This window comes from Triplophysa dalaica, chromosome 15, assembly GCF_015846415.1.
Source record: "Triplophysa dalaica isolate WHDGS20190420 chromosome 15, ASM1584641v1, whole genome shotgun sequence".
NCBI classification, from domain to species: Eukaryota; Metazoa; Chordata; class Actinopteri; order Cypriniformes; family Nemacheilidae; genus Triplophysa; species Triplophysa dalaica.
This window is the reverse complement of record NC_079556.1, coordinates 9,473,338-9,489,279: the sequence shown is the minus strand read 5'-3', so window position 1 is coordinate 9,489,279 and position 15,942 is coordinate 9,473,338. Positions and strand designations below refer to the sequence as shown.

Here is a 15,942-nt window from a genome sequence, read left to right as displayed (position 1 = left end):
TAAATTTTTTGTCACCAGAGTTAAGTATTTGCATGTACTAAAAGAAAAGTTTCTTTCTTTCCAAGACCTATTATTAGTCTAGTCCTTTTTAATTATTTCTCTGTTTTACATTTAATTCTGCCCCCTTTGGGACTTCGAAAGACAAACAAGTATCAACCGCAGCACAGGATTTTGTTAAAGTGACACAAACATCCCTCACACTGCCTGCGTTTCAGGTGACTGACCTTTCCGTTCGCATCGGTTCTTGTTTGATGCCGAAACTCTTCCCAATGTGCAATTTCTCATTTGACAAAGGGGACTAAAATTATTCCACCCATAAGTCTGTAAAATAATCTTTCTGAAATAAGTCTAAATTACAGAAGACAGAAAGTCAAAAGATTATCTGAGCATGTCAAACAGAAAAAGCGGGAAACGCTGCCAGTCAATGGCATATGCCAAAGCACCTCTTGACAGATAATAAGGTTTCTCTGTGTTAGGAGTCATTACAGGTCAGGACCCCCAGCAACATGTCATGATAATTTCTAATTGCAATTTATGTAATAAGTGGGAAAGAGTTTTAGTAACATGGTTGAAAATGGAGAATAAATGATTAGGGGCTTGGCAGAAATGACAGTTTTCAGTTTAGTACCCCGTTTAGTGTCTCTCTCTCTCCCTCTCTCTCTCTCTCTCTCTTTCTCTTGCTGTGGCTCACTCAGCAATTAACTCAACGCCCATTACATCCTCAGTGCTCATGTGACTGATGGGTAAAATATCTATATTTATAATTACGGAGAGTGGAGTGGCTGCTCCATCAAGCCTTTTTGTAACATGGAGGTTTTGACTGATACTGGTAATGTCAGATGGAGCATCTTGGGGTATTAGATGTTGTGGTTTGGGTTCTGTTAGGTATGTGCTGTGCACAATACAGCTTTAAACATGAGTACATTTCTAGCAACGATCGAAATTGTATGTTTTACAAATATTGTTTCTTCTATGAACATGGCAAGTCTTTTTGCGTTGATCATGTGACCAGAACCAGGTCTGTATTTAATCTCTGAATTGTATCTGCCGTGAAATAACATTCAAGAAAAGCCTTATCATGTTATACCCTGTAAACATACAAAACAGAGATCCCGAATTAACCCATTTTGGAAATTAAAGGGTTGAAGTGGGTGCATAAAAGGAAAATAAGCACATCTGATGCAAAGTTGTTGTTTAACAAGAACCACCCATCACCCATCTTTTGTGGACCTCTTCAGCCACTGCATCCTCTAAGAGTGATCAATTTCATTCAGCTGTTCATTCACTGACCAATTGTTCTTATTCATTAGCTTTCCATCTAAAAAGCCAAAAAAATCGTACAGTTTGAATGATTTGGAATTAGATGTATGTTTATTCCATAAAAGTGTGTAAGATTTGCAGGGAAATGCAACATTAATTTCAATTATATTTCTGTATTTGGCAGACGCCTTTAACCAAAGCTATAGTAAATTCGAGCTGTTTAAAGGAATAGTTAAAATAACAATTCTGTCATCATTTACTCACCACGTTGTCTTTTTTAAACCTGTGTGATTTTCTTTCTTTTGCAAAAAACAAAAGAAGGTAGGTAACCCAAAACCGTTGATCCCCATTGACTTCTATAGTATTGACCTAAAGCCAATGCCAGTCAATTGGGACCAACCGTTTACCAACATTTTTCTAAATATACTTTTCTATGTTCTGCAGAAGAAAGAATGTCATAAAGGTTTGAAAAGACAAGAGGGTGTGGTAAATAATGACAGATTTTCATTTTAAAGGTGAACTATTCCTTCAATGGCTATAAGAATTCAATGTGAATCAAACCCATAGTCTCGGTTGAGCTACAGGATTAAATGGATTTCATTTAATACACCATTAGGAGTTCTTGGTTTTGGGGTGATAATATTGTGAATGAGATTGGCAATAAGAACTCGTTCCAGAACAAACTTTTTTGTTTATTTAGTGTGTGGTCAACAGGGACACATATTAAATATCTGGAGAGCTCCTTGAGCAAAAAGTCTTCATGCTTTTGGCTGATTCCGTTTGTTTTATATTCATTGTGATTGTGACTTTGGCAGCGATTTAAATCCCCACAGCGAAGACGCCTTTTCTGTAATGACACGTCTGAGGACTTTGTAAAAAGGTCCTGTTTAGAATGTTGTAGTTTTGCTGGGTGAAATTCAAATAACAATAGGAAGCATATATAACAGGGTATGTAAATGCCAATACCCCGATAGATGTGTGAAGTAAAGTGTTTTGGGTTGGGCCTGCACATATTCAGTCTATTGTGTTGTGAAGCGTTTAACTGAGATGTTGATTGGTAGAAAAGATATAGGTGAGGGAAATTCATGCCCTTGAAATGTTGTTATTTTTATGTTTAGAGAACCAATATGCCTTTAAAGTTCAACAAAACTATTGCTTTTTTATGTGTAAATTTGTCATTTCTGCCATTGGCAAATGCTTTAACCAAAGCAACTGACAGTAAATTCAATTAAATTACATTAAAATTTAATGGGAATTGAAGGTTTCTTTCCATTTATGGAAATCAAAGCCTACATGTTGATGTTGCTGTAGCACCATGCTCGACTAGTTGAGCTTATTGAGCTATTTTATTTATTTATTGTTAATGTAAAACGTGCTTTAATGTTTGTTTGTATTTGTTTAGGTGTGCCATTGTTTTAAGCATAATGATGTGGCACATTGTTTGTAATGTATTTGTCTATTTTTAGGCATGTTTGTTTGTGTGCACTGTATGTGTTTTGCATATGTTGTGTATTTTCTTGTTGTTCTGTCTCATGTCTACATATGGAGCCTACGGGACATTTAATTTGAGGCCCTGGGAATCGTCTGATGGTAAAAGTGTGCTCACAAACAAGTTTGCTGTGTGACACAGATGTAGAGTCACAGAGCCCTCTGCAGAGCAATCATAAATCTATAAGAATTATAATACATGCATGATAAACCCAATGGGTGCTTAGATTAAAATATAGTTGCATAAAAGAATATAAGATATATTTAAATGCACCAGAATCACTCTATTGTATACTAAACATGACAGCAAAACAACTGTAAATATAAAAACAGAGTACACCTGTGTGTTGAATATTTTGTTTACAAAATGTTCACAAAAATATGTTTATTCAAAAAAGCATGTTACATTTATTTGTCCTTTCTATTTTTCTTATCATACAAATTAAATAAATATTACTATGATTAAAAAAGTAAAGCCTTTATTTAACTGTTTTGTAATAAAAGATTCCACAGAAAATCACTATATACAGTCATATACTGTATCTACAAAGTATTCAAATGCACATATGCATGAAATGTGTCATGCTATATTAAATATACAATAGTGATTTCAACTGTCGATGAATAATTAATATGTGCATAAGATGGAGCCTTTTGCGCCTCCATTTCTCATGATTTTTTCAACAATCGGCATTTCTTTAGAACATCATGACGAAACACAACTGTGGCAGTATGCAAATAGTTGACGTGATTACAACAGCCTCATATGAGGAACGGCTTCTTCGTTATGCTGGCCAGGGCTTATTTTTGATACTTAACTGGGAAATTGAAAAGCAAACATCAGAAAACATATTGCAACACTGCCAGGGGCGGTCCCTCAGCACCCCAAATAAAAAACAACAAAGTGCACCTTTAATTATTTTGTGTCTCCCAATAACAACTTTAATTGGCTTGCGGAGGCAGGCAGGGACTCTGGAAGCAAAGCCTGCGTTCAGTTGGGACTTGAAGGGGACTGATATCGTGCCCTAATGGCTCATATCACTAGTTCTACAGTCACAGGCCGCTAATGACTCGGTTGTCACCCATCTTGTTAGCACGGGGCAGACCTCAGCAGGCCCTCCCCTTGCCCAATCACCAGGGACAGTCCTAATTGGGTACAGGGTGTGGCTGGATTTAGGGCGGATGGCGGTCACTGTTGCATGTATGAGTACACTTGATAATAGACTCCCGGGAGACTGCATTAATCTACAGTTTCAAACCTGTAAATTGAACACCCAGGATCTGGCCTTTCTATTGGCGGTCCCCTGACAAGTCGTCCGCTTTTCTACAAATGAGTGGAGTTGTTTGTTTAGGTTACGTGTTGGTCATGCTTTGGTCTGGCGTAACAAAACAGCTCTATTGACTAAATGTCAGACCGTGGATTTTGTAATTATGTCTTGTAAAACCGTTCAGACCTTTAGCCAGTAACTTGCGGGTGGCTCTAATAAAAATGCATGAATATAAAAGAAGCATATTTTAAAAGTGTTTCATTTGTACCTGCTCTCCAGAGGCGTTTCTGTCATAATATTTTGTCAAGGAATGTCTATAGGCCACATGAAGTGCCCCGCAAAAGTATGCTTAGTAATTCTCTCAATGTACTGAATTATAATTCTTAGATTAATTTTTTTTTACCATGTGATATTTCTGTTTCAAAGCTCAAAAATGTCACATATAGCATAAAAAATGACCACATACATTTTAACATTTCATTGAGCCGCTTTTTCAAGGTTGTCACGTCTTTTGAAATAACATTTAAGGTCATTCTTCTAAGAAGATTAGTCAGTTTATTCATACTAGTTGAGTGACGTTTGCACACTTTGAATTTAAATAGTGCCAAGGGAATTTCACTTTTTCATTCTTTGAACAACAAGCCCTATCACTAGCAGTATTATCTTGTACGGAAATGTCTCTCAAGCATTTTGTTTTTAAATCAGGTTCTCTTTTTAGGTTCTATTTCTGTGTATTTTACGGCATCAATATATCGTTTCAATAAGAGGCTCAGTCTGTACTAAGGACAAGTAGCTTCTTGATGCTACTTCATTGTATGTTTTTTTTTTTTTCGAGGTGTGACCAGTCTAGTGTTGTATTTGCACCTTATGTATCACTTTGAATTTGGCTAAAAAGCAGATCACAACTTGGTCAGTGTTTGTGCTTTAAAAACCACTTTTTCAATAATGGCTTCTTTTGTGACACACTGCTGTAAAAGCTACACGGTAGGCAAAGCACTTAATATGGTGGACTGCTGCATATTTACTCCATTCTCAGCTTCTAAACTCTATACAGTAGTTCTTTCAAGTGATTGCTGGGCTCTTTGGGGTTTCTATCACAAGTTTTGAGGCACAAATTTTATTTTTCCCTTAAGTGTAGTTTTCCTGTAATGGAGTATACATCTCTTGATAATTAAACCGACTGTGCCTGCAGGGACATCCAAATACTTGACGCTTTCATCAGGTACACACGCCTGGCCCGAAGTTTACTTTCTGTCGTTGTTAAATTAGACACAGAACAATATATTTTCTATTTAATTTATTCTATCATTCTTTTTTTTTATTAAATGAGTTTAATTAAAACTACTCAAAAGTTATTAAATCTTTGCGGAGGTCTACCAGAGGTTTGTTTGGGACACTTAATGTTTGTTTATGTTGTTGCTGCTGAAACCGTCTACTTACCCTTTTTTAATGTTTGCATTGTTTTGTTACTCTTTCAGGATGTTTTATTTAATAGTCTTTTTTATAAACAATTATTATTATTATTTTTGTGATGCATGCAAATGAGAAAAAAGAAAACTGGTTACGATTATTATATATAAATATATGTAGTACTCCACGCTTTTCATTCATCTATGTCAAACATAATTGAGATTTACAGTCGTTTCATAAACAATTATATTTTCTTGCTGATGTACTCAGATGCTAGAGAATGAAACCTTTGTTGATGTCACACGCTAAAGATAATGTTTGTGGGAAGAAAACTAGCTGTTTGAGGGCAGAGAAAGTGGCCCATGTGTCTGTTTTTGCTATATAATGAGCTGTTTATGAGTGGGTTATATAAAACTTTGAAGCGCAATATGTGTTTAGGGAAAATAGAATGGTGTACCAAAGTTCTTTTCCTTTTTTTCCAAATACTTTTGCATCTGATGTATTAGCTTTTGAAAATGCATCTTTGGTTCAGCAGTATGCTCATTGCAGTGTCATATTTAGTGGTTTAATTAATCTGAATTTGCTAAATCTGTCACCCAGTGGCCATTTTTACATGTCCTGTCATGGAGATATGAAACCGTATTCACATGCCCAACACAACCCACTGTTTTCAATTTCTCCCTTCCTCTGCCCCAGCTGGGAAACAAACATCAGCACGTTTTCTGTCAGATATCGGAAAATATGCAGTAAATACACATCATATATTCCCATTTACTGTAGTAAAAAAAGTCCAATAGATGGTAGATGCCTTAGTGGAGAAAACAGATTTTGACTTTAACATTATATATCTCTCACTGTCAGTGTTAGCTCTTGAGATGTATATAGGACACCATATACAAAGTAGTTGAAGACTTCTGCAGATTGCTCAGAATGTATGTTTCAGTTTATAAATAATAAACCCCTATGAGGTCAGATCACAGTGATATAAACATAACAAAGAATGTTCCTCAACAATACGTTGTAGTGAGATCAAATATAAAAGTTGCACTTGCATTATTTCAACCCGGATGACAAAACGATCTGCTAAAAAAGACAACCATTAGATAAATTAAAATCTGCGCACACCAGAGATGTCGGTCTTCACACTGATATTTTGTTTCTGCATTTCTCGTAATATGTTAATGTTTTAAAGATTGAACTCTAGCAGCTAAAAGGTGTCAACGTTTCTGCTATCCTGGAGTGCAACAACAATGAAATAATCCCCACACACATACAGACACTCCGTCAAACACACACATAGCCATCTGGCGTGTCTGTCAGAGGACCTGACAGTCTTACCAAATATCACAGAGGGTGCTGTATGATGTCACACAAGAAACCTCAAAAGTGATTTCCCGCCCCTCCTATGCACGACACTATTAAAAACCGTGAACATGCTGGCTCTCTTTACATATATGCTCCTTCTATAGGAGACTGAATTCATCTCCATGTTTTATCACAGAACAAATTGCCTTCAAATAAGAACCCATAATAACACACCGCGTTGTGCACAATCCATGCCGCCACTCTTCTACACAAACTAGCGTTCTGCTAAAGAATGAGTAGACGTGTTATTATGTTACCCGTATGGAGTCATTTTTCTAGATTCTACTAGATTGCTATTATAATGACCCAACTATAAGAACAGCATAAGTACTTGATACCACAGGACATGTTTATTCTCCGTTGTGCACCACACACGGTGACTTGGCATTAGCACACATGCAATATTGTTGTAACGAGCTTCATATCCAAATGTAACACAAATAAGAATAATTTTGGTCTCTGAATCAGTCCATTATGGCAATTAACAATGTAAAGAGGAATAAAGTGGGCGGGGCCAAATGTCCTCAAGCACAGGTCTCCCATGAGGAATAGGTGTGAATATTCGCCACCATATCGTCCTTTGGCCCCTTCATGTCTCCATACAGCTTTCTACCCTGCCAATCGAACCCCCCTTAGTAACAAACACACACCAAAGCGCCTGGCGCACTCCCGGCATAGTGTATATAATATGTAGCTAGCTAATTGCAAATCATCTGTGATGTACACGACTGCTTCACTAATTGCCGCTGGAAGCTGTGCTCATTAACTGTTCTCATCTGGCTCGGTACACAAGCTAAACAACCTGCAAACGATCCAGCAATTACTGTTATTTTACATCGACGACGCCAGGCGTGCATGAAAATAGCTGCTGTAAATAACAAAAGACATTTGGCTGCGAATGTCTGGAAACGCATGGCCGCCAAAAAAGAGGCTCATTAAAGAGTAGTTATTTATTGGAGAAATGTTGAACAAAAGACGCAAAAGCAGCAGAGCACTCCTGAGGGAGCACTGAGGCTTTCCTGAGTTCGGTGCTGCGCCCACGGATCATTTATTGACCAAACTGAGTTTTGTTGTTTACCAATAAAATGGTGGTATGCTGGCAATGTTTGCGTAACATGTGCCTCACACATACTGCACGTCGTCAGAAAAGCATCCCTACAACTAGCTGAGGAGACTGCGTGCGTGTGGATGTGATAGTGGCAGAGACAGAAAAACAGCTCAAAGATATATTTATTTTAACACAGTTCTTATATTTTGATTATTCATCTTCTGTCATGTCCTCACAGACACCCCTGCACTACTTATACACTTTCACGCAAATTTCGTCACCTCGTCCAGCTTCATTTACTTATATTTATATATACAAATGTGCAAACACCATCAGGGTGGAGTCTCGCTGTCTTAATCAGGCCACTCCCACAAAAAGGAGCATTTCTTTGCTGTTTTTGAGGCGTTGATTATTTATTTTTGGGTGTTTAACAATGGATGTTCATGTTTCTAATTAGATAAAAACGCTTTATATTTCACATATTTCAAATTTACTGTTCACCGCTGTCCCTCTTTTGACAAAACAACTGGATTTCTTCAAATCTCTTTAAAGAGAAACGCCTAACGCGTTCTGAAACGCTCTGATTGGTAAAGCTGACCTTGTCTGTCGTGATTGGTTCGCCGCTTAGAGTGTGAAGATGTCCCACCCATACCAAATCAGCAAGCTTCTGCTTCTCAGGCTGTTGTGATTGGTCGGTCCCCCTGTCAGTGCACATGTATTCATAAACTTTGGCTTTTAGCAATAAACAGTAACAATGGCGTCAACTTCACTTCATCAGTTAAAAACATGTGAATCGATCAAATATTAAAATTCACCTAACATCTGGTGTTGGGGGGTCAACTAACTACAAGTATTCATTGGTTTGCTTGTTCTCCAAACAAAGTAGAATTACTGTCACAAGCTGTTTAAACCAATAAACAATGGCATGGTTACCAAAATAATGCTTAGAGATAAATACAAGAAATAGATATTCGAAGCTTGACTCAAAGCAAATACAAAAATGATTATTAAAATCAAATTACAGGATATTTAAGCTGCCACAACGAATCTGCACAGTTAAAAAGTCATAATACTAAAACTGGAAGCTTATGTTAATGGATGCTGTAACATGCAATAAGGTCGTTAATCTTTTTTTGTCACCACAAAGTTGAAATTGGAAAATCAAAAGAATGTAGAACATGATGAAAATAAAATAATAAATACATTTTTACAGTTTACAGAATATGTTGTGATTTGATTTGTATATCCTGTACTGTAGATAATTGTTAGCGAATTCCTTCCTTCCTTAGAGGATTCTGTTTTACTGATTTACAGATAGTTTTGTCTGTTACGTGAGTTGTTTTAAAAGTAGTGCACAACCAACAGACACATTTTCAGTTACAGAATGGATTATATCAAAGCAAATTAGCATACAAATATTGTGTCAGATATGCAGCTGCTCCATCTTCATAAAATTTTCCTGAAGTTGATTGCGTTTTGAAAAATTCATAAAGCACTCCATGACAACCACAAGTTTTGATAACTACAAAACTTCTTTCCAAATAAGATTGTGATCAAATGAAAAAACATCATTGGAAACAATCATAATGCAAGTCGCAGAGTCGCATAATGCATAATGCAGAGTCCATTTCATTAGCAAATAAAATAGCATAACTTTAATTCATAAATTACATTCGATCCAACGGAATGTAATTTAGATCAGTTCACATTTGTTTGTATAGCGCATATTTTATCAAAACAGAGACATCTTTAATTCTTAATTATACATGTGTGAAAGATTAGTAATAAAAACACTGTTCTATTTATAAAATCTTACTCATAGGTTTATAATGTTCTTGCTGTATCGATTATGCAATAATCGTGTTTTAAAATTCAGCCAATGCTGGAAATTAGTTGAGACAAATGTCGCAGAAGTGTCTATTCAATACAGTGATGATATTTTGTTTTAGAAAATTATGAGACTATAACATTTTTCTTGACACAAACAAAAATAAAATCTCTGCGAAACATTGGTGTTATAATGGTGTGTATAAATGTAAAAATGAAGGAGTGCTATAGGTGCCTTTCTGTATATTTTGGGATTTGGGCTTTTAAAAAAACAAACATTAATAAAACACTCAGACACAGTAGATCTTCTTTCTTTCTCTCTCATTCTCTTTATTTTCTGTTTCACATACCCTGTCGTCACACTAGACACACTAACACACACACACACACACACAAAAAGAGAACTAATTTTAATGTGTTTATGGAATATAAAGCCATTCATTTTCAAAATCCTGTCTCTTAACCATTATCTCTCATTGTAAAGCGTAAGGGAGGAGACAGGAGATTTGCGTGTGGGCGTACATCAGCCTTCTCTCTGCAATCCTCTTAGAGGGAGAACGAGAAAGAATGGATCGCTGAAATTAATCCAAAAAAGGTAGAGAGGCTTCAGAGGAGGGAAAGAGAGGCCATTAATGCAGACATTGCTGGTAGACTGAAGGACAATCTCAACCACAGATCAGGATAATTATTCTAGGTGTGTGGTGAGATAGAGAGAGAGAAATTGACGAGAAAAGAAAAAGAAAATGGGGGATGGGTTATATCCAACTAACAATTTCATTTTTCTGCCTTAGTAGTATGCAATAAATAACTGTAAGATAATACATTCTTGTAATGACCAGCGAACAATTCTATAAATTCATAAGATATTTAGAATAATGCAAGAAACCAAATTCTGGGGCACCATTGACTACAATACTAGTTTTGTTTCCTACTTTGGAAGTCAATGGTGCCCTAGAACTGTTTGGTTACAAACATTCTACCAAATATCTTCTCTTAAAGCAGAAAGATTCAGCGAAACAATAAAATGACTGGAGACTGTAAATTATGATAGAATTTTCATTTTGGGGTGAACTATGCCTTTAATAAATCCTTTATTCTGCAAAGGCAAGTACTTCAGTTTTTATTTTCATTAAGGCCTATTACATACAAAGATAAGCATGTATCTTGGGTTTTACCACAAAGGAGAAATATTTAATAAGCCTTACTAGATCATTTAACACACTGCATGTAATTCATTATAGAATTTAATTGGATAAAAACAAAAACAATTGGATTGAAAAAAAACTTGCAATATCTGCTTCTCCAGCATACTGCTCTTAGATTACACTCTAGATGGTTTTTTTTTAAATCAGTGACTTCCTAGAGGCCATTTCTTTTACCCGCACATTAGCTATGCCACTTTATCCACTAAGACAGTTGAGAAAGCAGAGCTTGGTCAGCACTACACCACCACCAGAGCACAAACATAAACTGTGTATATGTGAGCTAGAGAGCTCAACAGGAGAAGTGGCAGGCCGAGTGGGTTGTGAGCTGAACTAATGAAGCTCAGGTTGGTGCCTCGTAGTCCTGCGCTTTCCCACCTTTCACAGACGCTACCAGGGGAATCAATTTGAACAAATACAGAACATATTGTGGCTGAGTTCATTGCAGCGTTAATTAATGTAGCAGACGCTAAAGAAACTCGGAGTACAACGAGTCCCAATTATCCGGGGAGCAGCCAGGAGCTGATTTGCCATTTGTTATATTAAGTATTTGGAATTAGACGAGTCCAGGTATAATTAAAAATTGTGCCACTTTCACCTGCAACATGTGGAAACTTGTTAATTCCCAACTTTTCCCCCTTTCCCCCATGATTTAACAGATGGTGAGAGAAAAGGAAAGGGGACTTAATAAAAAAACCATGTTGCTGTTTAATGTAGTAGAAGAGCGTAGAATTTGGCAACACTACTCTGTTTGATGTAAACGAGAGGACAGAGATTTTGGGATGTTGTGTTTTTATTCAGGTTTGTAGTGTCAGCGAGGATTAACCAGTCACATGTCTCATTTACTGCATCTCTGGGAGACTTGCTGGCACAATAAGCTTTTTTCTCTTTTGCTGTTTGTTTGTTTGGAGTCCGCCTTCACTTTCTGTACCAATAAAACAAAACAACGGAGAGGTGGAACAAAATAGTAATCATTTCGCACGACACATCACTTCCTAAACGCAATGAATTGTATGCATTGAGGGAAATGTGTGCGAGCAATACTGAATCACAATATTTTTGATGTGCGCTCAGCTTGCGTGCGGGTGTAGGAGTAAGCGTATGCCCTCGTAGGCCGTAGTATGGCGTCAGTAGGAAGTCTACATTTTGAGCATGTGTGTTCGCCGTGACGTGGGGGCTCAGTGTGAATCATGGGTTGACATGAAAGACTTCAGTCACAGGTCATTTAGCACAGTGGGATCTCTGTTCCAAAACAGCACACACACACACACACAGATCGTACACACAAACATACACTCACGTCGCTGTAAATACTCAATGCCATGCATCAATCTTTCTGTACCTTTCTCGCCTCGCAAAAATGTACTTTAAAAGAAACATCTTTACCAGCAGCTATTTGGTCGTTGTTGGCTTAGGCGTATAATGTAAATCAGTAAACACAAGAGATTTTTTCCCCTGGGCTTCACGCAATGAAGGCAGACGTTTAAAATCTGATGTGGAGATCATGCAAAACAAGCAGTGTTATTTTCTGATGTGGACAAACAACTGTCCATCAAATCACACGTTTTTAAAACAGTTTAAAAACCGCAAGTAACACACACTCACGCTCGTGCACACACACGAACACACCGCGCAGCATCTGTGAGTGTGATGAAGACAATGAGTGAGACAAACAATGCCGTAAAATGTACAGTGCAACTGCCAAACAACACAGGAGAGGACCAACAACAAATCTCGACAGAAACAAACCTTTGCGGGATGTGTGTGCGTGCAATCATCACTGTCTCTATTACTTTGCAGACAGCAGTAGTTGATGTTTTGCGATGTTGCTATGGTGATGCTTTCTTTGACATACAATAATAAAGGTCTATAGCCTAGCTTTAGCTTAGTCCATAACAATAATAATTACCTATAAATAAATCTATAAACAAAATACACCTTGAAAGTCAAGACAGAGACATTGTAGTCGTGAGGTTAACTTACCAAACAGGCCTAGGTGAACTACTTAGAACAAAATAATTGCTGAAGCTAATGCGCCATTCATCCATAAAATGACTGTGAAATTAAAGTATGAATCTTACACGTTACGCCGTTTCACATGTGCAATGTCTCTGAAAGTCAACAATAAAGAATTTATTTAACGTTATTCTCAACAGCTAGTTCACAGCAATTCTCGTTTCCCCTCACAGTTTCCGCCCTTCTCACGCTCGCTTTTTCCCGCTCTTTCTTTACCACGTTTAATGACATTCGTTGGCCTCATGCGCGGGGTCGCCGTTCGGGTACGATAAAAGGTAAGAAAATAAACCCCCCGGGGAAGAATTGATGCTGTAAAAAGGCCTCTAAAACATTAATTTCACCACCTTGATGCATAAATACAGTCAAACTGCAAGAGAAGTGAATGTCTGGTCTGAATTAGCCTCAAATGCCACGGCGGCGTGTTTGTTAACTTGTTTTTATTTGTCTAAAACACCTATGCAGTCACAGGCTAATTGACAAGTGAGTTTTGCCTTATGTAAAATCAAATTTAATCCAAATGCCTTTTCTAATAGGCATGTTAACAACACAAGATATTAGTAAGCAGTAGCACAAACAAGTCATATTAATGAGCGAAAAATATTTTGATGATATATTAATGTGTCAAGAGCTGTGGTTTCAAAAGGAATGTGTATAATTAGGTTTCTCCTGCAAAAAAAGACTGAAATCGGTGAAGGGGATGAAACTTTATTGAGCACTGCCATCTACAGACGAAATGAGGCATAGCATGCGTTGATGGAAAATCTATCCTCTTGAAATCAGTGACTGAAATCATAAAAGATACTGCATTAACAGTTTTATCAGTTGTGAAGTGATGTAATGATTAAAAAAGAAAAATTTGAAAGATTTGTGTTGCATAGAGGATACACATTTCTTTATGCCACCAAACTGTCTGCTAGGAGGCGCTGTATACCTAAGTTGTGTATTTTTTGTCTCAACCCCAATTTCAGAGAGGGATGCTTTTGATTTGACATCTGATCTCGACTCATGACCACTGAAAATGTGTAATTAAAAGAGATCGTAATCCAGCTCATAGACTGCTAAATATTTTTGGGTAAAATAGTGCTTTGGCGTTCAAAGCTTCACATTTCAAAGAATATAGTCTTTGTCAAAGTGCCGGAACCTCATTTTGACAGATCACTCTGTCTGTTAAACTCTGTTCCTCTGTTCGCACTTATAACACAGATGAGTAAAGAACAATCAATATCTGCAAAGTCAAATGGGAATTGTAATTCACACCTGGGCATGTACACATTGAAAACAATTCACATGTGAAAATGCTTACATCACAACAATGTACGAGTGGACATTTGAATGTGTGTTATTGAGGTGAGTGCTCTGATATGTATTCATGTGGAATGAAAAGTGGAAAAACTATTTGTACGTGTTAGCAGCCCTTGGGATTTCTTCCCTATGGCAAGTACAATTGCGTGACTGAGGTTTGCTGGATGAGCGGACGTGGATAAAGTGGACATGATATCTAAGCAAAGCAAATGCCCACTAGTGATCGGATATATCTCATGGCTCGAGCTCTTGTTTGAAAATAAATTAGCTTAATGGTCAGTTATTACCTAGTGGAAAGTGGTCTACGCAATGTCGTAGGTCATTGTGTTTGATCCAATTAGATGGTATGAATGATATTTAGACTGTAAATCAGTGTTTGGATTGGCTGAATCTCTTTATGAACCAAAGAAATGCATGGATTAAATTAATGAGCGATGATCTGTCACCTGTATGTGAACAGTTTACATAAACCTTGTTTCAAGGTAATCCATAAATCTTGTAAATAAATCAGTTAATTTTGAGGACATAAGCTAAGGATTTGTTGTTTGTGGTCATCGTGTTCACCAAATATTTATAAACATGTTGGTATTTGACATTGTATGTGAAAGCCTGCCGGTCCTAAAGTACAGTACCAGTGTAAATAGAGATGCTGTAAAGTGTTACATTGCCATTTGTCACTATGGCACTTAATATAGCACTTGTGATTGACAGAAGGTGTCAGAGGCCGGTCAACCCAGAGATGGTGGCTTTTAGATATACAGTAGCCAGACATAGGAAAACATACTGTAGTGTTTGTTTTTCAAAAAAAAGTCTTATTCCCTGCCTATGGATGTATCTATGCATAAATAAAGTAGATCATGTGTAAAAATGCATCCTTTGCTAACAAAATGTGAATTTTATAGCACTATATTTTTTCGTTGTTTAGTCCATAAAGTGGATTGAAGGATTTTAAAAATCACAATCAAACTATTATTTATTATGATTATAGAATAAATCAGTATTAAAGTATTACAGTGCATAAATATCTAGCCAGAACCACAATTTAATCGTGTCTGTCTAATGCTATTTTATGGGCTTCATATATGACAATGAGCTGTGATTCAATCCAACGCTCTGGATTAAACATCAAGGCCTGGATAATGGATGACACATCTCATAAGACATAATGTATTATGTATCAGGAAACAGATAGCGTCTAACGTCCAATCACACAAACGTAGCCAACATCAGAACCGAATGACTTAACCAATTGATGTAATAGTGTTTGGATGGCTTATGCCATTGAGTGCTGCCACATGAACTTGGGGCCTAACACGCTGATTCCTCCCAACCTGCCGCATGAATATCGTCTGAACGGCAACTTAAAAAAAACGGAGCGGCAGAGAGGGTGAGTGGAGTGGCAAACAAAAGTCCAGCTGTGAGCCTGTAGAAGCAGCGTCTAAATGAAGACGGAAAAGATGGAAAACCGAATGTGTCAGAATACCATAATTTACATTTGAAATGCATCCACAGCATATTACATTCACAAAGCGCTTCATTGAACCTTCAAATGAGTATTTCTATGGATTTATTTGTCTGGGTTATTTATTTATTGATGTTTTCCGTCGTCACTGTGAATGTCAAATTGTATGATGCTGGAGCTGAAGCGGTCTTGCAACAGCAGGTGGTGATGCTTCTAGGATAGACACTGTGCTATAGAGATGCAAACTGCCAATCAAGCGAGGTTTGTGCAGTGCGCAGAGTGTTTAAACTTTGA

The 15,942-nt window shown here is 37.1% G+C and overlaps 1 protein-coding gene across 3 annotated transcripts in view; it reads right to left on the bottom strand.

Annotated features, from left to right (window-relative positions):
* Window positions 1-13,024, bottom strand: part of prkd1 (protein kinase D1) — a 48,992-nt gene extending 35,968 nt beyond the window's left edge. For all 3 annotated transcript variants that reach the window (XM_056767644.1, XM_056767648.1, XM_056767646.1), the window contains exons 1-2: window positions 12,852-13,024; window positions 8,438-8,540 (exon numbers count right to left, since the gene is read on the bottom strand). In XM_056767644.1, the coding sequence (XP_056623622.1) occupies window positions 8,438-8,540; window positions 12,852-12,916 (168 nt within the window). In that variant the 5' untranslated portion in view covers window positions 12,917-13,024. The remainder of the gene's footprint in view (window positions 1-8,437; window positions 8,541-12,851) is intronic.
* Between the last annotated feature and the right edge of the window lie 2,918 nt (window positions 13,025-15,942).